This window comes from Microcaecilia unicolor, chromosome 5, assembly GCF_901765095.1.
Source record: "Microcaecilia unicolor chromosome 5, aMicUni1.1, whole genome shotgun sequence".
Classification (NCBI taxonomy): Eukaryota; Metazoa; Chordata; class Amphibia; order Gymnophiona; family Siphonopidae; genus Microcaecilia; species Microcaecilia unicolor.
In genome coordinates this window covers 179557674-179579806 of record NC_044035.1, presented here as the reverse complement: position 1 = coordinate 179579806, position 22133 = coordinate 179557674, and the positions used below count along the sequence as shown (strand labels likewise).

The 22133-nt window shown below is 47.6% G+C and overlaps 1 protein-coding gene across 1 annotated transcript in view; it reads left to right on the top strand.

Moving 5' to 3' along the window:
* The window catches only part of RFWD3 (ring finger and WD repeat domain 3), a 188734-nt gene that overhangs the window by 51276 nt on the left and 115325 nt on the right, over window positions 1-22133 (top strand). Inside the window, 2 exon segments of the mRNA XM_030203630.1 lie at window positions 5453-5653; window positions 19490-19581. Coding sequence (XP_030059490.1) covers window positions 5453-5653; window positions 19490-19581 — 293 coding nt within the window.

The window sequence follows — 22133 nt, the reverse complement described above, 5'->3', positions numbered from 1 at the left end:
GCTCTTCTCCAACAGTGGCCGACACAAGAGCTCCTCTATGTGTTCCCGCCCTGGCCCATGTTGGGCAGGGTGCTAGACCGGGTGGCAAAGCATCCCGGCAGGGTAATCCTGGTGGGTCCGGATTGGCCCAGACGTCCCTGGTATGCGGACTTGTTCAGGCTCTCAGTCGACGATCCTCTGCGGCTGTCAGTGGAGCAGGGCCTGTTACATCAGGGTCCCGTGGTGATGGAGGATCCCTCTCCCTTTGGTCTTACGGCCTGGCTATTGAGCGGCAGCGTCTGAGGAAGAAGGGCTTCTCAGACAAGGTCATCGCCACTATGCTGAGAGCGAGGAAGCGCTCTACTTCTACTGCTTACGCCAGGGTTTGGCGTATCTTTGCAGCATGGTGTGAAGCAGGCTCACTTTCTCCCTTCACTGCTCCAATTTCTTCAGTGTTGGCGTTCCTGCAAGAAGGTCTGGAGAAAGGCCTGTCGCTCAGTTCCCTTAAAGTCCAGGTAGCGGCTCTGGCTTGCTTCAGGGGCCGCCTGAAGGGTGCTTCCCTGGCTTCGCAGCCAGATGTGGTGCGCTTTCTCAAGGGAGTTAATCACCTGCGCCCTCCTCTGCACTCAGTGGTGCCTGCGTGGAATCTCAACCTGGTGCTAAGAGCATTGCAGAAGCCGCCTTTGGAACCCTTGTCGAGGGCATCTCTGAAAGACCTGACGTTGAAAGCAGTCTTTTTGGTGGCTATCACTTCAGCCAGAAGAGTTTCCGAGCTCCAGGCGCTCTCATGTCGAGAGCCTTTTCTGCAGTTCACTGAGGCAGGAGTGACTATTCGCACAGTGCCTGCCTTCCTGCCCAAGATTGGTTCTCGCTTCTATGTGAATCAGCAGCTCTGTCTCCCTTCCTTTCGTAGGGAGGACTACCCAGAGGAGTACTCCGCTCTTGAATATCTGGATGTGAGACGAGTCATCATCAGATACTTGGAAGTGACCAATGATTTCCGGAAATCGGATCATCTGTTTGTCCTGTTTGCAGGTCCTCGTAAGGGTCTGCAGGCTGCTAAGCCTACAGTGGCAAGATGGGTCAAGGAAGCCATTGCAGCGGCTTATGTGGCCGCGGGGAAGGTGCCGCCTATCCAGCTGAAGGCTCACTCCACCAGAGCTCAGGCGGCCTCGATGGCAGAGGCCGGATCCGTCTCCTTGGAAGAGATATGCAAGGCGGCAACGTGGGCTTCGGCTTATACATTCTCCAAGCATTACCGTTTGACTGTAGCTGCACGGGCGGAGGCCCGGTTTGGAGCTTCAGTGTTGAGGTCAGGGATTTCTATGTCCCGCCCTGGGTGAGTACTGCTTCGGTACATCCCACCAGTCTATGGATTGATCAGCTTGATGATATGGAAGGTAAAATTATGTATAATCATACCTGATAATTTTCTTTCCATTAATCATAGCTGATCAATCCATAGCCCCTCCCAGATATCTGTACTGTTTATATTCTGGTTGAATTTTAGGTTCAAGTTTAGCCTTCAGTTACTTCAGGAGGACTTCGTGTTCAAGTTCTTCTTTCACTTGGATTCTTCAAGAGTTGAGACGAGTTTGTGTTACAGTGAGCTGCTGCATTCCTCTCCCCTCCGTTTTACGGGGCTGGATTGAGACATAAATTCTGCCGGCACTCCCTCCCGCTTCGTGCGGCTGTAGGGCAGCTTTGTACCCCTCCCGCTTCGGCGGTGTTAGGGTCAGTCAGCTCCTCCCGCGGTTGCGGTTGCAGGATAAGCCAGATCCCCCCGCATCGGCGGGTGTGGTGTCCCTCCCCCGCTCCGCGGGGATGAGCTGGACGGATTCCCCTCCCCCACTTGTGTGGGGATGAGCTGGGTTAATTCCCCTCCCCCGTTTCGGCGGTGGTGAGCTGGGCAGAGTGTCCCTTCGTGGGTGTAATTCTCTAAGTGCTGAGTCCTGCGGATGGAGCTTTGATATCGACATACTGAGGAGTTTCCGGCAGCACATGACCACATATAGGGAGGCAAAAGTTTGCTCTCTATCTCCACCTGCTGGTAGATGGACACAACCCACCAGGTCCACCAGTCTATGGATTGATCAGCTATGATTAATGGAAAGAAAATTATCAGGTATGATTATACATAATTTTACCTTGGGATAATAAACTGAGTAAAACACGAGTTATAAATATTGGAGTTGCATATAAAAGTTTATTAATGGTTATGCAACTGCACAGTAATTATACATGTACACATTATAAATATAGGAAAAGACAAGAAGGAAGGGATAGGGGAGAAAAGTTTGGAAAACATTGATGATGGACGTTTCAGGTTTAGTAATGTTCCCTGTTATATGATTTATATTGACTGAGATGGAATTGTATACCATGTGACCTCATCAATAAAAAATTGTTGAAACATAAAAAACCGTTTAAAACATAATTTTCAATAAATACAGCCAAAACTTGTGGCTAGAAGTTTAAAAAAATATGTACAGGTCAAAAAAACAGTAAAAAGAATGCTATCTGTTATGCAAAAAAAAAAAAGTCCGTGTTGACTTGGAAATGGCAGTGCTGACATCGGGTTAAACTCTCAATATCCACACACAGTTCTTAAAAATGCCTTGATGTCTGCAATTCCAGAACTACAAAAATTGCTTCAAAAAACATCTGAAAAGTCGTTAAAACAGCTTAAGTAAATTTAAAATGTGGTGGAACATATTGAAATCAATTCTATGCATTCCAACCACAGAAGAAATCTCAAAATGTAAATACCCATAAAACATGTGAGGAACATCTCTAAAACATCTCAAAAGGGACTAGAACATCTGAAATCTTTCTAAAATGATGAAATATGATATCTCTGTAGTCATAAATAAAAAGCAATAGTAAAAATACTGATGAAGAGGGAAGTGACGTCACGGCCCAAGATGGTGGTGTGATCGTGGAGCTCCACTGGGGCTGTTGAGAAATTGAGCTGGAAAACTTACCCTACTGGAGAGAGAAGGGCAGAAACCACACGATAGTGAAGGTCCCGGACTATGCCGCCAAAAAAATCGCTGGAACAGTTCCGTTTTACGCCGGAATGAAAAGAGAAGGCGAGCAATGGGAAAGAGGGGCCGGAGCTGCGGGGAAGTAAAATGGCGCCGGTGCTGGAGTCTCCGGAACCAACGAAGAGGACGGAGGACAGCATGGAGGAGGCGAGTATGTTACCGTCGGAGGTGACTGGGCTGTTGAAAGATCTGAAGGTGGATTTTGCAGAGGTTCAACTTGATGTCCAAAGCGCCCTGAAAGATATACGGGCGGAAATACTTGAATTAGGATCCCGAGTAGGCGAGGAGGGGATGGGGACCCTTCGGTCAGAAATGGAGACCGTGAAAAAAAATGTGGTTGTGGAACACGAGGAGTTGAAGCAGCTCAGGGAACAAGTGGAAGACCTCGAGAACAGGTCCCGATGCAGTAATTTGCGTTTTAAGGGGATCCCTGACCTGGACTTATTTAACAACTGTGAGGCTGTAGTACGGGAGCTGTGCCAACACATACTGGCCTCAGGCTCGGCAACCCCCCCCCCCCCGAGATCCGCATTCAAAGGGCGTATTGCGCAGCGGGACCGCGGAGAGACTCAAATCCAAGAGATGCGGTGGTTTGCTTCCTGGACTATCCCATTAAAGAGCAAATCCTGAGAAAAGCGCGGCTGAGCAAGGAAATTGAATGGAAAACCTATAAGATAGGGGTTTTTCAGGACTTGGCACGCGTTACGTTGCAGAAACGCGGGGCTTTTAGAGAAGTCACTGGATTCATGAGAGCCAGGGGGATCAGATACAGATGGCTCTTTCCTTTTGCGGTGTGGATTACAGTGGAGGGGAAATCCCGCAAAGTTACAACAGTGGCAGAAGCATGGTCGGCATTACATTCTATGGGATGCAAGGATGTACCTGCACAGGCCCAGGAACCAAGAGAAGAGGCAGCACCGAGGAGAGACTCTGCATGGCAGGTTGTGGTGGAGCATGGGAAGAAAGCGGATAACTGGCCTGAGGCTTGATTTTGACAGGCATTGATTAACTATGAAAAGAGGGGACTCCTGTTATTTGGAGAAGATTGTGAAAGAGTTGGGGGACTCTAAACCCCAGCGGTTACCTGAGGATAGGGAGTTCTTATCTTGGTAATTTTCTTTCCTTTAGTCACAGCAGATGAATCCATGATCCCTCCCTGTCTGACTTGTTTTTTGTTCAGATCTTTCATGCAGATATAGATCTCATTGGGAGAAGTTGGATACCAGTTCTCAAAAGTTCTACATGATGTTCTACTACAGGAGGTTGAGTTCATCCCTCCTTTGTATGGTTGTTGCTCCTGTGCTGGGGCGTTTGTTTGCTGTGAGAAAATTTTATGTTGTTATACCTTTATGGTTCACTCTGCTTTGGAAATTTCAAATACTGTTGGGGCTAGCCATCCAAGAGGCACTATGGTTTTTCGGTGTTCTCTATCTCCACCTGCTGGTAGGCGGATACAACCCATCAGTTAATGGATTCATCTGCTGTGACTAAAGGAAAGAAAATTACCAAGGTAAGAACCTAATTTTCCCATACCTTGCTTATCTAGACAGCTAAACCTGCACCATCCTCCATAAGGAAAACACACTGTCTGAAATATCTTATTGTAACAAATAAACTGCAGGCCACTTGCACAGTCAGAGGGAGGGAGGAATGATCAAACTAAGAGCTCTGGGTCTGCTGCTGTAGTTGATGCTGAAACTGTGGTGGAGCGTTGGTAATATGAGAGAGATGAAAAGAAGGTACCGGTACATAGGGAAAGAGGACAGCTCAAGAGAGTTAAGATGGAGTCTTTGTGCCCTCTTCTTTTCATGTGCTCAAGAGGATGGGAAAGCAGGCATACCTAAAAGGTAGCAGGGCAGAGGCCAGGACAAATTAAAAACAAAAAAACCCCAAAACAAAATCCACTGGTGGGGGAGGAGTAATGTGACCAGAGACTGAGGCAGACCAGGGCAGTTAGCTCCCAAACCTGGAGGAACAGATCACATGTAAAGGGGTGACCTTTATGCTGTGAGTTGTCACTACCAGGAAGTAAAGCAACTAGTAGTTCAGGATACAAACTGGACTACTTACTTAAAACAATATAATATGCACACACAACTTGGCTACAACAAATTTGAGGATTATTGGGTGAATCGGGGAATGTTTTTTGATTACTTACTAGGGGGCGCTCTCCCCTTTTAGCCAGTGCTGAACAGCATATCCCAGCATAGTGTTAGGGAGCACTATAAGGCTATATAATTTGAAAAGAAATGGAACACTGAATTCATATTAGTTACTTTAAATACTTGGCTTGAGTTTTCAGTGGGGGGTTCTTTTCTCTCTCCGCCCCCCCACCCCCCCCCCCATTACATAGGAACCCCATTTGAGGAAACATTCTATTCATTGTTCAGGAGATCTGTAGTTTGACTTACTACTTATTCTTCCAGAAAAGCCCATTGAAGAAGGCTGATGCAGCAGCTTCTATTGCTCACACTGAGGATGAGGAAGATGCAGATACTTGTGCTATTTGCTTTGAGCCGTGGACGAACGCTGGACAGCACCGCCTGTCTACCCTACGCTGTGGCCATCTCTTTGGCTTTACCTGTATTGATCGCTGGCTGCGAGGAAATGTAAAGAAGTGCCCACAGGTATAGTACACATCAGTAGACACTAGGGATCATTATAGAATTATTGTATAGGTGAACAGAACCTTGAGTATGTTACTTCATTGTTCTTTCCATTTCTGCTTAGCATCTTGTCTTTTTTTTTTTTTTTAAAGCCTTTCCAACCCAATGGGAAATTAGGGAAAAAATTTACATGGAAGGAATCAAGAAGGTTTGAGGGCAAAATAACTTTGAAGATTTAACAGAACTGGACTAAGGAGCCCTTTTACCAAAGGAACACCAAAACAGCACCACTGCGGGGCACGCTGAGGTGTCCCGCAGTATCGCTTTGATCAGCACGTGCTGATCCGCGCGGTAGAAAATAGAAATGATTTTCTAGCGAGGGAGCAGAGAGTGGGCATGCCCTGCACTAATCAGGTAGTGCAGACTCATTACCACGCACTACCCGATTAGCGCAGGAGCCCTTACTTCCTTCTAAATAGGTGGCGATAAGGGCCATGCGCCAATGGGGAAATTAGTGTGTGGCCATTTAAAAAAAAGAGCACGGCTTAGTAGCTATCACACTGTATCCAGCATAAGCCCCTCAGATGATGTAAACCACTCTGAACGGGGGATTTTAGCGTTATATAAGATCTTGAGTTGAATTGAATCTGTACTGGGACTGGTTTCTACTTAACATACTTATAAATGATCTGGAAATCAGAATGAGTGAGATGATTAAATTTGCAGAGGACACAATTATTCAAGGTTGTCAAAAACACGTGCTGACTGTGAAAAATTACAGGAAGAGCTTAGGAGACTGGAAGACTGAGCATCCAAATGGCAGATGAAATTTAATGTGGACAAATGCAAAGTAATGCACATTGGGAGGAATAATCCGAATCATAGTTACTGGATGCTAGGGCCTAGCTTGGGCGTCACTGTTATGGAAATTTTCCCTTTACTGAAGAAATTCGCAGAACTCTGGGCTCAATTATATAAAGATCTTTATTTGTAAATCAAACCTGCATGCAGGAAAACTACCAAACATAAGGAAACTCGGTCAGCAGTCTGTCAATACTGATTCAAATGTAACCTTAAATAACCAGGAATACTGTTATCCCACAATCATCAGGTGCTATAGTTCTGGTTAACAAATAAGACGAAGAAAGAAAATATAATGATTCCCTTCCTTGCCCCTCCAGCTACCTTTTTTAGTTAAGGCACACACACCTCCTTCATTATCTCAGTTAATTAAAACATTCCAAACTCCTGAGATGATTCCGGCCTACTTCTCACTAAAAAGCTAGTTGATTACAAGCATGACATATATGTGACCTTTCTTACTTTAGCAACTTATTTCAGTGATTATTATATTCTGCAGTAAGGTCTGATACAATTCTACAGCATGTAAATTCTATAACCAAGAAATCCTAATTATAATATCATTATCTATCTATCTATATATATCTATATATATAGATATATACATATATAGATAGATGGATAGATATCTCTATCTATCTATCTATCTATCTATCTATCTATCTATCTATCTATCTATCTATCTAATGATCTTGATTGCCATTACAGTCAGCACTCAAGAAAAAGATCTAGGTGTCATCTTCCCAGTGTGTGGCGACGGCCAAAAAAGCAAACAGAATGCTAGGAATTACTAGGAAAGGGGATGGTAAAGGACTGAGAATTTTATAATGCCTCCATATTGCTCCATAGTGTGACCTCACCTTGAGTATTGTGTACTATTCTGGTCGCCATATCTCAAAAAAGACATAGCAGTATTAGAAGAGGTTGAAAGAAGAGCAAGCAAAATGATAAAGGGGCGTAACTCCTCTCCTATGAGGAAGGGCTAAAGAGGTTAGTGCTATTCAACTTGGAAAAGACGGCTGAGGGGGAGATATGATTTGAGGTCTATAAAATCCTGAGTGGTGTAGAACGGGTAACGGTGAATTGATTTTTTTTACTCTTTCAAAAGGTACAAAGACCAGGGAACATGCAATGAAGTTACATAGTAATACTTTTAAAACAAATAGGAGGAAATATTTTTTTCACTCAATGAATAGTTAAGCTCTGGAGCTCTTTGCCAGAGGATGTGGTTACAGCTGTTAGCTTATCTGGATTTAAAAAAAGATTTGGACAGTTCTTAAAGGAATAGTCCATAGTCTGCTATTGGGATAGATATGGGGGAAGCCACTGCATATCCTCCCTCGGCCATCTCTTTTCCAAGCTGAAGAGCCCTAACCTTTTTTAACCTTTCTCATTTGAGAGGCTTTCCATCCCCTTTATCATTTTGGTTGCCTTTCTATGAACCTCTTCTAATTCCTCTATCTATTTTTTTTTTTTTTTTGATACGGCAACCACAATTGCACGCAGTACTCAAAGTGAGGTCACACCATGGAGCAATACAGAAGTATTATAATATTCTTTGTCTTGTTTTCCATCCCTTTCCTAATGATTCCTAGCATCCTGGGTTTTTTTTTTTTTTTTTTGACCACTGTAGCACACAGTGGAGCCAGATTCCGGTACAACTCAGATTTGTCAGATACAGCTATCTTTAGGAAACAATTGAAAGCATTCTTATTTACAAAATGTTTTGGGGAACTGAAGTAGGCAATGATGTAGGGCATGGGATTGAATGCTTTTCTTCAGATTGAGTGCTATGGACCTTTTGGAGTACTGTGTTCTCCAAAAGATGAGCATGAGAGAGTTTCTCACATGTGGATGATGTCACCGATGGAGCACTGATGCGGATGCTGCCCAGCATTGTACAACTTCGTGTACGACCTGTAGTTTCACTTTCTCAACAGAGCTGTGAAGAAATGTCTTCAATTGTGGGAGCGAGTGTAGAGTTTTTTCTCCGAGGACAAGCAGGCTGCTTGTTCTCACTGATGGGTGACGTCCTCGGCAGCCCCTCCAATCGGAATCTTCCTAGCAAAGTCCTTTGCTAGCTCTCGCGCGCCCGCGCGCACCGCGCATGCGCGGCCGTCTTCCCGCCCGAAACCGGCTCGAGCCGGCCAGTCTTCTTTCGTCCGCACTCGGTACGGCTGTGTTTTTTGCCGTGTTGAGCCCCGGAGAGTCGACCTCGCGCGTCCGTTATTTAATCGACGTGTTTTTTCTTCGGAAAAGTTTTCTTTCGTTCGGAAAGTGCTCCGGAAACCCCCTTGGGTTTTGTTTGCCCCTTCCCGTATTTCCAGTTTTTGCCCCGGTAAGTTTTCTTTCGTTGTCGGGGTAGGCCTCTTTTCGGCCTCGGTCGAGATTTTTCTCCCTTAAAGTTTTGGTGCTCCAAATTCGTCATTTCGGATTTTGACTTCGCCGGCGTGATTTTTCCGCCCATGACATCGAAGCCTTCCAGCGGCTTCAAGAAGTGCACCCAGTGCGCCCGGGTAATCTCGCTCACTGATAGGCACTCTTCGTGTCTTCAGTGTCTGGGGGCCGAGCACCGTCCCCAGAACTGTAGTCTGTGTTCCCTCTTACAAAGGCGGACTCAAGTAGCGAGATTGGCCCAGTGGAACGTTTTGTTCTCGGGCTCTTCGTCGGCATCGGCACCGGGGTCATCGTGTGCATCGACGTCATCAGCGTCCAGACCTTCTTCCTTGGCTGCCAGTGCATCGAGTGCATCGAGGCATCGGCCCTCTGCATCGGCGCCGAGACATCGGATAGCTGCATCGACGTTGGTGGTACCGGGACCTCGTCTCCTGATGTCGTCGGGCGGTGGTGCATCGAGTGGAGTGCAGGTGAGGGCTGTCCATTCCCCTGCTGGTGGCGGTGAGCCCTCGGGTGGGTCTCCTCCTACCCTGAGGGCTCCTGCGGTACAGCCCCCCCGAGACCGACCTCCTTCGGCCTCGGCCCCGAGGAAGCGACGGATGGATTCTACGTCCTCCTCGTCGGTGCCGGGGAGCTCCGGTGACATGCTTCGGAAGAAGTCGAAGAAGCATCGACACCGGTCTCCTCCCCGCGTCGGCACCGAGAGCTCTGGGTCGCCGAGGGAGTCGGCACCCAGCAGGCATCGGCACCGAGAGGACCGCTCACCCTCTGTTCAGGAGGTGTCGATGCGCTCCACTCTGGACAGCCCGGAACAGCCTCCACGCCCGGAACAGGTTCTGACGTCGACGCCTGCATCGACCTCCATGCCTTTCTCTGCAGCCGCTCTGAACGAGAGCCTCCGGGCCGTTCTCCCAGAGATTCTGGGAGAGCTGTTGCGCCCTACCCCTCCGGTACCGGCGGTGCTTGCGCCTCCGGTACCGTCGAGCGTGGCGCCGGCTGGCCCATCGCCCGGGGTGAGGTCCCCGACGTCGGTACCGCGTGCGGTGCCGACTGCGGCCACCTCCCAGGAGGGCTCCCCGACTACGTCGGCGGAGGGAGCTTCGCCGATGCGGGCGAGGGAGTCTACCTCTCGACGCCCCCATCGTGGACGTGGCTCCACGGAGTCGAGCCGGGCACGGTTGCAGACGCAGGTCCGTGAACTTGTGTCTGACACCGAGGGTGAGGCCTCGTGGGAGGAAGAAGAAGACCCCAGATATTTCTCTGACGAGGAGTCTGAGGGTCTACCTTCTGATCCCACTCCCTCTCCTGAAAGACAGCTTTCTCCTCCTGAGAGTCTGTCTTTTGCTTCCTTTGTCCGGGAGATGTCTACGGCCATCCCCTTCCCGGTGGTTGTGGAGGACGAGCCCAGGGCTGAAATGTTTGAGCTCCTGGACTATCCTTCTCCACCTAAGGAAGCGTCCACTGTTCCCCTGCACCATGTCCTGAAAAAGACATTGCTGGCGAACTGGACCAAGCCTTTAACTAATCCCCACATCCCCAAGAAGATCGAGTCCCAGTACCGGATCCATGGGGACCCAGAGCTGATGCGCACTCAGTTGCCTCACGACTCTGGAGTTGTGGATCTGGCCCTAAAGAAGGCTAAGAGTTCTAGGGAGCATGCTTCGGCGCCCCCGGGCAAAGACTCTAGAACCTTAGACTCCTTTGGGAGGAAGGCCTACCATTCCTCTATGCTCGTGGCCAAAATTCAGTCTTACCAGCTCTACACGAGCATACACATGCGGAACAATGTGCGACAGTTGGCGGGCTTGGTTGATGCTCTTCCCCCTGAGCAAGCCAAGCCTTTTCAGCAGGTGGTCAGGCAGCTGAAGGCGTGCAGAAAATTCCTGGCCAGAGGAGTTTATGACACTTTTGATGTTGCGTCCAGGGCCGCTGCTCAAGGTGTGGTGATGCGCAGGCTCTCATGGCTGCGTGCCGCCGACCTGGAGAATAGAATCCAGCAGCGGATTGCGGACTCGCCTTGCCGTGCGGACAACATTTTTGGGGAAAAAGTCGAGCAGGTGGTAGAGTCTCTCCACCAGCGGGACACCGCATTCGACAAGTTCTCCCGCCGGCAGCCTTCAGCTTCTACCTCTACAGGTAGACGATTTTTCGGGGGAAGGAAGACTGTTCCCTATACTTCTGGTAAGCGTAGGTACAATCCTCCTTCCCGACAGCCTGCGGCCCAGGCTAAGCCCCAGCGCGCGCGCTCTCGTCAGCAGCGTGCGCCTCAGCAAGGCCCCGCGGCTCCCCAGCAAAAGCAAGGGGCGAGCTTTTGACTGGCTCCAGCAGAGCATAGCCGACATCCAAGTGTCAGTGTCGGGCGACCTGCCAGTCGGAGGGAGGTTGAAAGCTTTTCACCAAAGGTGGCCTCTCATAACCTCCGATCAGTGGGTTCTGCAAATAGTCCGGCAAGGATACACCCTCAATTTGGCTTCCAAACCTCCAAATTGTCCACCGGGAGCTCAGTCCTACAGCTTCCAGCACAAGCAGGTACTTGCAGAGGAACTCTCCGCCCTTCTCAGCGCCACTGCGGTCGAGCCCGTGCCATCCGGGCAAGAAGGGCTGGGATTCTATTCCAGGTACTTCCTTGTGGAAAAGAAAACAGGGGGGATGCGTCCCATCCTAGACCTAAGGGCCCTGAACAAATATCTCGTAAAAGAAAAGTTCAGGATGCTTTCCCTGGGCACCCTTCTCCCCATGATTCAGCAAAACGATTGGCTATGCTCTCTGGACTTGAAGGATGCCTACACTCACATCCCGATACTGCCAGCTCACAGGCAGTATCTGCGATTTCAGTTGGGCACACGCCACTTCCAGTACTGTGTGCTACCCTTTGGGCTCGCCTCTGCGCCCAGGGTGTTCACAAAGTGCCTAGCTGTGGTAGCAGCGGCGCTTCGCAGGCTGGGGGTGCATGTGTTCCCATATCTCGACGATTGGCTGGTGAAGAACACATCCGAGGCAGGAGCCCTGCAGTCCATGCAGATGACTATTCGCCTCCTGGAGCTACTGGGGTTTGTGATAAATTATCCAAAGTCCCATCTTCTCCCAGTGCAGAAGCTCGAATTCATAGGAGCTCTGCTGGATTCTCGGACGGCTCGCGCCTATCTCCCAGAGGTGAGGGCCAACAACTTGTTGTCCCTCGTCTCGCGGGTGCGAACGTCCCAGCAGATCACAGCTCGGCAGATGTTGAGATTGCTGGGCCACATGGCCTCCACAGTTCATGTGACTCCCATGGCCCGTCTTCACATGAGATCTGCTCAATGGACCCTAGCCTCCCAGTGGTTTCAGGCTGCTGGGGGTCTAGAAGACGTGATCCACCTGTCCACGAGTTTTCTCGAATCCCTGTATTGGTGGACAATCTGGTCCAATTTGACTCTGGGACGTCCTTTCCAAATTCCTCAGCCACAAAAAGTGCTGACAACGGATGCGTCTCTCCTGGGGTGGGGAGCTCATGTCGATGGGCTTCACACCCAAGGAAGCTGGTCCCTCCAGGAACGCGGTCTACAGATCAATCTCCTGGAGTTGCGAGCGATCTGGAACGCCCTGAAGGCTTTCAGAGATCGGCTGTCCCACCAAATTATCCAAATTCAGACAGACAACCAGGTTGCCATGTACTATGTCAACAAGCAGGGGGGCACCGGATCTCGCCCCCTGTGTCAGGAAGCCGTCAGCATGTGGCTCTGGGCTCGCCGTCAAGGCATGGTGCTCCAAGCCACATATCTGGCAGGCGTAAACAACAGTCTGGCCGACAGGTTGAGCAGGATTATGCAACCTCACGAGTGGTCGCTCAATTCCCGAGTGGTGCGCCAGATCTTCCAAGCATGGGGCACCCCCTTGGTGGATCTCTTCGCATCTCGAGTGAACCACAAAGTCCCTCAGTTCTGTTCCAGGCTTCAGGCCAACGGCAGACTGGCATCGGATGCCTTCCTCCTGGATTGGGGGGAAGGCCTGCTGTATGCTTATCCTCCCATTCCTCTGGTGGGGAAGACTTTGTTGAAACTCAAACAAGACCGAGGCACCATGATTCTGATTGCTCCTTTTTGGCCGCGTCAGATCTGGTTCCCTCTTCTTCTGGAGTTATCCTCCGAAGAACCGTGGAGATTGGAGTGTTTTCCGACCCTCATCACGCAGAACGAAGGGGCTCTTCTGCATCCCAACCTCCAGTCTCTGGCTCTCACGGCCTGGATGTTGAGGGCGTAGACTTTGCCTCTTTGGTTCTGTCAGAGGGTGTCTCCCGCATCTTGCTTGCTTCCAGGAAAGATTCCACTAAGAGGAGTTACTTCTTCCATTGGAGGAGGTTTGCCGTCTGGTGTGACAGCAAGGCCCTAGATCCTCGCTCTTGTCCTACACAGACCCTGCTTGAATACCTTCTGCACTTGTCTGAGTCTGGTCTCAAGACCAACTCTGTAAGAGTTCACCTTAGTGCAATCAGTGCATACCATTACCGTGTGGAAGGTAAGCCGATCTCAGGACAGCCTTTAGTTGTTCGCTTCATGAGAGGTTTGCTTTTGTCAAAGCCCCCTGTCAAGCCTCCTACAGTGTCATGGGATCTCAATGTCGTTCTCACCCAGCTGATGAAACCTCCTTTTGAGCCACTGAATTCCTGCCATCTGAAGTACTTGACCTGGAAGGTCATTTTCTTGGTGGCAGTTACTTCAGCTCGTAGAGTCAGTGAGCTTCAGGCCCTGGTAGCCCAGGCCCCTTACACCAAATTTCATCATAACAGAGTAGTCCTCCGCACTCACCCTAAGTTCTTGCCAAAGGTCGTGTCGGAGTTCCATCTGAACCAGTCAATTGTCTTGCCAACATTCTTTCCCCGTCCTCATTCCTGCCCTGCTGAACGTCAGCTGCACACATTGGACTGCAAGAGAGCATTGGCCTTCTACCTGGAGCGGACACAGCCCCACAGACAGTCCGCCCAATTGTTTGTTTCTTTTGATCCCAATAGGAGGGGAGTGGCTGTAGGGAAACGCACCATATCCAATTGGCTAGCAGATTGCATTTCCTTCACTTACGCCCAGGCGGGGCTGGCTCTTGAGGGTCATGTCACGGCTCATAATGTTAGAGCCATGGCTGCGTCGGTAGCCCACTTGAAGTTAGCCTCCATTGAAGAAATTTGCAAAGCTGCGACGTGGTCATCTGTCCACACATTCACATCTCATTACTGCCTGCAGCAGGATACCCGACGCGACAGTCGGTTCGGGCAGTCAGTTCTTCAGAACCTGTTTGGGCTTTAGGATCCAACTCCACCCCCCGAGGGCCCTGTTTGTTCTGTTCCAGGCTGCACTCTCAGTTAGTTGGTAAATTTTTTAGGTCAATCTCAGTTATGTCCTCGCCGTTGCGAGGCCCAATTGACCATGGTTGTTGTTTTGAGTGAGCCTGGGGGCTAGGGATACCCCATCAGTGAGAACAAGCAGCCTGCTTGTCCTCGGAGAAAGCGAATGCTACATACCTGTAGAAGGTATTCTCCGAGGACAGCAGGCTGATTGTTCTCACAAACCCGCCCGCCTCCCCTTTGGAGTTGTGTCTTCCCTTGAACTGTATTGTCTTGCTACATACTGGACTGGCCGGCTCGAGCCGGTTTCGGGCGGGAAGACGGCCGCGCATGCGCGCGAGAGCTAGCAAAGGACTTTGCTAGGAAGATTCCGATTGGAGGGGCTGCCGAGGACGTCACCCATCAGTGAGAACAATCAGCCTGCTGTCCTCGGAGAATACCTTCTACAGGTATGTAGCATTCGCTTTGTTGTTGTTTTGTTTTTTGCCTTCCTGCCTCTTTTCCCATGAGTAGCATGGGATGTTTCCTCTTTTCTTTTCTTTTCTTTTGTTCTCCCTTCTGTTTTTTTTAAAACTTAGTTTCTTATGCCTTTTGAATTTATTTTTTCATGGCTTGCAGTTGTTTTAGGCCTAAGCTCCCGGCCAGGTTAAAGAACAGAGAAACATCTTTTTTTTTTTTTTTTTTTAACATTGAGCAATTTGATTTTGCTGTGACTATTTTTCCTTTGATGTCCCAGAAACCTGCCAGTGGGTTTAAATGGTACACAGATTGTGTTTAGGACTAGAGAATGACACAGGTACAGAGTTTGTCCCCATCCCCATGGGTTCTGTTCTAATTTATAGAAGCCTCAAACACTTATGGTTTTATATTTAAATCATTTTTTTTTTAATTAAAGTATAAAAAGGAATCATATTATGTACAACGGTTTATAAATCACAAATAAAAAAACAATAAAGAGAAGCTAAAATAACCCCTAACCCTTCCAACACCAAAAATACCTGACTGTTACTATCCCAAGGAACCCTAATTCACCCTGTTAAAATGTCCAGGGGGCAAAATACAAACCACTCTGTATGCCCTAGTGGGGGAGAAATATGCCCTATGAAGTACCTTTGATTTTAATCTGTGGATGAATCTCAGGATTCAGTCTAGCTCTGCTGTCTTCCACAGTCCTTCCTGCAATGGCAGGAATGCACAGGATCCCCTGTGCAAGGTTTTCCACTTTTGGCCAGCACTTTTGTTTGTTTTTCCAAAAAATAAAAACTTTTGTTGTCTGCATCACTCAAACATAAATAACTGCCCAGTACATTAACAATTGCTTCTAGAGGAGGCATTGTTCCATAAAAGTCACTCAGAAAACTGGTAGCATCCATTTTCATTCTTTTGGAGGGGGCAATTCCAGTATGACAACACTTTAGCACATAGCCTCAGAACAGATGTCAATGTGTGTGGGTACTTTCCATGGGGTAATTTTAAAAGGGGTATGTAATTTTAAAGTTGGTGTAATTTCTGTGCAAATCAAAACAAAAGAAGTGGAGAAAGCCAACCAAAATTTTCAGGATGACCAAAGTTTATTCTTCAAAATAATTGCCGATAGAATAACCCAACACGGGCTGTGTTTTGACAAACACAGTCTTCTTCAGGGGTATCTTAATAAAAACAGATAAATGTAAATAAATAAAACAAGTAAATACAATAATTCAACAAAATGAAACCACGATCAATAAAAAATCTAAATCACACACAAGAAAATACAGGATAAGTTTCTGAGATATATAATACAGCAAATACCTTTCAAGTCAGCACTCTCAACAGCAGCGGTAGCGTCGCGATTCAAACACGCTGCCTCCTGCTTCTAACCCGGAAGCGTCTCCTCTGCAGAGGAGACGCTTCCGGGTTAGAAGCAGGAGGTAACGTGTTTGAATCGCTACCACTGCTGTTGAGAGTGAGACAGAGGGAGGAGGTAGATCGTGGCGGCGGTAGGCAGCGTCTGGGAAGCGCTGCCGTCAGAGAGAGGGCGGGCAGGTGGAATGGGAGGGAAGGATGCATGGAGGTGAAGGAGAATCGCTGGACACATGGAGGGGAAGGGAGAGAGGAGAGTCACGGGATGGATGGATGGAGGTGGGGGTCAGGGGAGAGAGGAGAATTGCTGGGGATGGATGGAGGTGGGGGCAAGGGAGAGAGGAGAATTGCTGGGGATGATGGATGGATGGAGGTGGGGGCAAGGGAGAGAGGAGAATTTCTGGGGATGATGGAGGTGGGGGGCAGGGGAGAGAGGAGAATTGCTGGGGATGGATGGAGGTGGGGGGCAGGGGAGAGAGGAGAATTTCTGGGGATGGATGGATGGATGGATGGAGGTGGGGGGGCAGGGGAGAGAGGAGAATTGCTGGGAATGGATGGATGGATGGAGGGAACAGTGGAAAGAACAGAATTGCTGGGGATGGATGGATAGGGGCAGGGGAGAGAAGAGAATTGCTGGGTATGGATGGATGGAGGGGAGAGGAGAGTTGCTGGACATGGGTGGATGGAGGGGGAGGGAAGAGGAGAGAGGAAGGTTGCTGGACATGGGTGGATGGAGGGGAGGGCAGGGGCAGAGGAGGGTTGCTGGACATGGATGGATGGAGGGAAGGGCAGGAGAGAGGAGGCTGCTGGATATGGATGGAGGAGAGGGAAGGGAGAGAGAAGAAATGCTGGACATGGATGGAGGGGAAGGAAGAGTGAGGAAGGAGATGAGATGAGGGAAAAGGAAGAGAGGAGAAAATTGCACATGGATGAAGAAAATAGGCAGAAGCTGGATCCACTGGACAGTCAAGTCTGCGGAGGACCCAGAGCAAGAAATGAAGAAGAAAGGCGGAAAGTAAAGAAATAAATGGAAAGGAAGCCCTGGAAATGGAGTAAAGAGGACAGATAGCAGCAGAATCAGATACTGGGCCAGTATGATCAGAAAAACAAAGTGCACCAGACAGCAAAGGTAGAAAAAAATCATTTTATTTTCATTATAATGATTGGAACATGTCCACTTTGAGAATCAGGTGCTCAACATTAAAAGTTTATATTTATTTACTTATTTATGGCATTTTATCCCACATTAAACATGAATTAGATTGGAACCTGGGATCATTTAATGTTTTTTTTCCTGGAGAGAGTAATGCATTGCCTCCCCCACCCCCCCAGGCTCTCTCCCCGGCTATAGCCAGCTCTGCAATTTTGAGGGGAGGTGCACAGGTGGACGGAGGGGGGGGGGGGGGCACAGAGGTGAACCCTGGAGAGAGCCTGTTGTTAAACATTTATCAGCACACCACTGTCTAGTGCCCACCCATCCAACCTGTTGGCCCACCCAAAAATTGACTTCTGGCTACGCCACTGGTCCTCCGAAGAACCGTGGAGATTGGAGTGTTTTCCGACCCTCATCATGCAGAACGAAGGGGCGCTTCTGCATCCCAACCTCCAGTCTCTGGCTCTCAGCCTGGATGTTGAGAGCGTAGACTTTGCCTCTTTGGGTCTGTCGGAGGGTGTCTCCCGTGTCTTGCTTCCTTCCAGGAAAGATTCCACTAAGAGGAGTTACTTCTTCTTATGGAGGAGGTTTGCCGTCTGGTGTGACAGCAAGGCCTTAGATCCTCGCTCCTGTCCTACACAGACCCTGCTTGAATACCTTCTGCACTTGTCTGAGTCTGGTCTCAAGACCAACTCTGTAAGGGTTCACCTTAGTGCAATCAGTGCATATCATTACCGTGTAGAAGGTAAGCCGATCTCAGGACAGCCTTTAGTTGTTCGCTTTATGAGAGGTTTGCTTTTGTCAAAGCCCCCCGTCAAGCCTCCTACAGTGTCATGGGATCTCAATGTTGTTCTCACCCAGCTGATGAAACCTCCTTTTGAGCCACTGAATTCATGCCATCTGAAGTACTTGACCTGGAAGGTCATTTTCTTGGTGGCAGTAACTTCAGCTCGTAGAGTCAATGAGCTTCAAGCCCTAGTAGCTCATGCTCCTTATACCAAATTTCATCATAATAGAGTAGTCCTCCGCACTCACCCTAAGTTCTTGCCAAAGGTGGTGTCGGAGTTCCATCTGAACCAGTCAATTGTCTTGCCAACATTCTTTCCCTGTCCTCATTCCTGCCCTGCTGAACATCAGCTGCACACATTGGACTGCAAAAGAGCATTGGCCTTCTATCTGGAGCGGACACAGCCCAACAGACAGTCCGCCCAAATGTTTGTTTCTTTTGACCCCAACAGGAGGGGAGTGGCTGTGGGGAAATGCACCATATCCAATTGGCTAGCAGATTGCATTTCCTTCACTTACGCCCAGGCTGGGCTGGCTCTTGAGGGTCATGTCACGGCTCATAATGTTAGAGCCATGGCAGTGTCAGTGGCCCACTTGAAGTCAGCCACTATTGAAGAGATTTGCAAGGCTGCGACGTGGTCATCTGTCCACACATTCACATCTCATTACTGCCTGCAGCAGGATACCCGACGCGACAGTTGGTTCGGGCAGTCAGTGCTTCAGAATCTGTTCGGGGTTTAGGATCCAACTCCACCCCCCTAGGCCCATGTTTATTCTGTTCCAGGCTACACTCTCAGTTGGATAAATTGTTAGGTCACTCTCAGTTATGTCCTCGCCGTTGCGAGGCCCAATAGACCATGTTTGTTGTTTTGAGTGAGCCTGGGGGCTAGGGATACCCCATCAGTGAGAACAAGCAGCCTGCTTGTCCTCGGAGAAAGCGAATGCTACATACCTGTAGAAGGTATTCTCCGAGGACAGCAGGCTGATTGTTCTCACAAACCCGCCCGCCTCCCCTTTGGAGTTGTGTCTTCCCTTGTCTTTGTCTTGCTACATATGGGACTGACGAACACGAGCCGGTTCGGGCGAGAAGACGGCCGCTCATGCGCGGTGCGCATCGGCGCGCGAGGACTAGCAAAGGCCTTTGCTAGTGAAGTTTCCGGTTGGAGGGGGCTGCCGTGGACGTCACCCATCAGTGAGAACAATCAGCCTGCTGTCCTCGGAGAATACCTTCTACAGGTATGTAGCATTCGCTTTTTGGTTTCTTTTTTTTTTGAGAGGGATATGTTGCAGTCATTAATAAGAGATAAGAGCCTGTGAAATATTAAACTTCTGTTGCAAATGAGCCTAATAAGACTGTCTATTGATATATTTTTTTAAAGCTATCATAATTGGGTTATTCTCCTGAATATTTGCATTTCTTAGCACTTCAATTGAAAAACATAGTCAAAAATTAAGAAGATGGCTTTTTGTTATAATTATTTTTTATGTATATATATTTTTTCAGTGTAATAAGAAAGCAAAGCGCTCCGACATTGTGGTCTTGTATGCACGCTCGCTTAAAGCATTGGACACCAGTGAGCAAGAGAAGTTGAAGAGGTATATCATTTTAGTGTATGGTAAGAAAATGAGGTAAACGTGTGCACACAAACAAAAATGTCCTTTGTGGCTAAGAGAAAATTTATTTCAACCATAAGATGTGATAACATAAAACCTGACATGGCCATGTTTCGCCCGTAGGCTGCATCAGAGGTCAACGATAGACATATGTTAACTATAATACATCAAAACAGAGAGTAGATAATAAAATGTTCAAACATTGACTTAAAATTAATAATGTTTTTAAAATATATACCCCCTAATGAATATATTTAGATGAAAGGGGTTTTTTTCAGCAGACACATGTTCTAAAGTATTTTAAATCTTATATCAGTACATATACTCCAGTATAAATACATATGCAGATATATGTATATGCACATATCCCCATCCACAGATATAGTACATCAAATGCATTTTTATTCACACAATTCACCAAAGGATTTTGATCCAATTCAGCTAACAAAATTAAAACTATTAAAAATTTTCTAAATCTCATTGGACTCATTTTACAAAGCCGTAATAGTGACTACTGCACATTGAATGCAACGAAGCCCATAGGAATTGAATAGGCTCCGTCGCATTTGGCATGCCACTAATCCCTAATGTTGCTTTGTAAAATGAGCCCATTAATGTATGGACATCTGTGCTACTTATTTGTTAAAAATGTCGGTCTCCAGCCTTTCTGTTGTGGTTGTTAACATGGCTAGAGCAACTATTTAGGAAGGGAAGTTCCCCAGCTTTTTATGAGAAATTATATTGACTTAAAGTTATATAAACAAAAAAGCAAATTGGAGACATGTGGATCAACACACAAACCAAATATAAAAGAAATCCCCTTTCACAATAGTGTAGAGCTTAGACAGCTTAGTACATTCAATCAATTTCGACTTAATCAAAATAATTATAAGAAGGGGAAAGAGAGCTTCATAATCCAATATGGGTATTCAACCAGGTTACCCAAATATTGTTTGCAAATGCACCATATTTTCATTTGATTCGAGGGAAGTTTTTTTTGGGGTTTTTTTTTTTTTAAGCCAATGAGGTGATCCCGAATATTTGCATAGCCTGGTTGAATTCCCAAAATGGATTCTGAGGATTATTTTCTTCCCTCTTATTTGTAAATGTTATTTATTTTGATTAACATTGAAATTGATTGAATGTACTAAGCTGCCTAAGCTCTGCAGTATTGTGAAAGTGGATTTCTTTTATATTTGAAATTATATTGACTCACATCCTGAAAAATCCATCATTGATCATTGGGCATCATCTAACCGTAGGCCAATTGCTAATATTAAATTTGTAAAAATTATGAAAAGTCTAATCAAATTACTTAGTACATAAGTATTGCCATACTGGGACAAACCAAAGGTCCATCAAGCCCAGCATCCTGTTTTCAACTTAGATCAGCATAACGTATTTCACCATTCCCAGTTGTGTTTACATAAGGGATAATAATACATTTTGAACTATTGGCATTCGACCTTGTGGCTCATGCTGTTTTGTTAACAACTATTGAGTGAAATAGTAATGGAAGATTGCTGGTTTGGTTTGCTGGATTTCTGGCAACCAGTGCCCATTATTTGTAGATAAATATCATTGTTAAAGCAGAAGTAGTTACATAGTAGATGACGGCAGGAAAAGACCTGCACGGTCCATCCAGTCTGCCCAACAAGATATACTCATATGTGCTACTTTATGTGTATACCTGACCTTGATTTGTATCTGCCATTTTCAGGGCACAGACTGTAGAAGTCAGCCCAGCACTAGGCCCGCCTTCCACCACCGGCTCTGCCACCCAATCTTCGCTAAGCTTCTGGGGATCCATTCCTTCTGAACAGGATTCCTTTATGTTTATCCCACGCATTTTTGAATTCCGTTACCGTTTTCATCTCCACCACCTCCCGCGGGAGGGCATTCCAAGTATCCACACTCTCTCCGTGAAAAAATACTTCCTGACATTTTTCTTGAGTCTGCCCCTCTTCAATCTCATTTCATGGCCTCTAGTTCTACCGCCTTCCCATCTCCGGAAAAGGTTCATTTGTGGATTAATACCTTTCAAATATTTGAATGTCTTTCCTCCAGGGTATACATGTTCAGGTCAGCAAGTCTCTCCTCATACGTCTTGTAACGCAAATCCCATACCATTCTTGTAGCTTTTCTTTGCACCTCCATGCTCGTGGCCAAGATCCAGTCTTACCAGCTCTACACGAGCATCCATAAGCGGAATAATGTGAGGCAACTGGCGGACCTGGTTGACAAGCTTCCACCGGAGCAGTCCAGGTCGTTTCAGGAGGTTTTCAGGCAGCTGAAGGCGTGTCGCAAATTCCTGTCCAGGGGTATTTATGACATTTTTGATGTTGCATCCAGATCCGCTGCCCAAGGTATAGTGATGCGCAGTCTCTCATGGCTGCATGCCTCTGACCTGGACAACCGGACCCAGCAACGGCTGGCGGATGTCCCTTGCCGGGGGGATAATATCTTTGGTGAGAAAGTCGAGCAGTTGGTCGAACAGCTCCACCAGCGGGAATCCGCCCTCGACAACCTCTCCC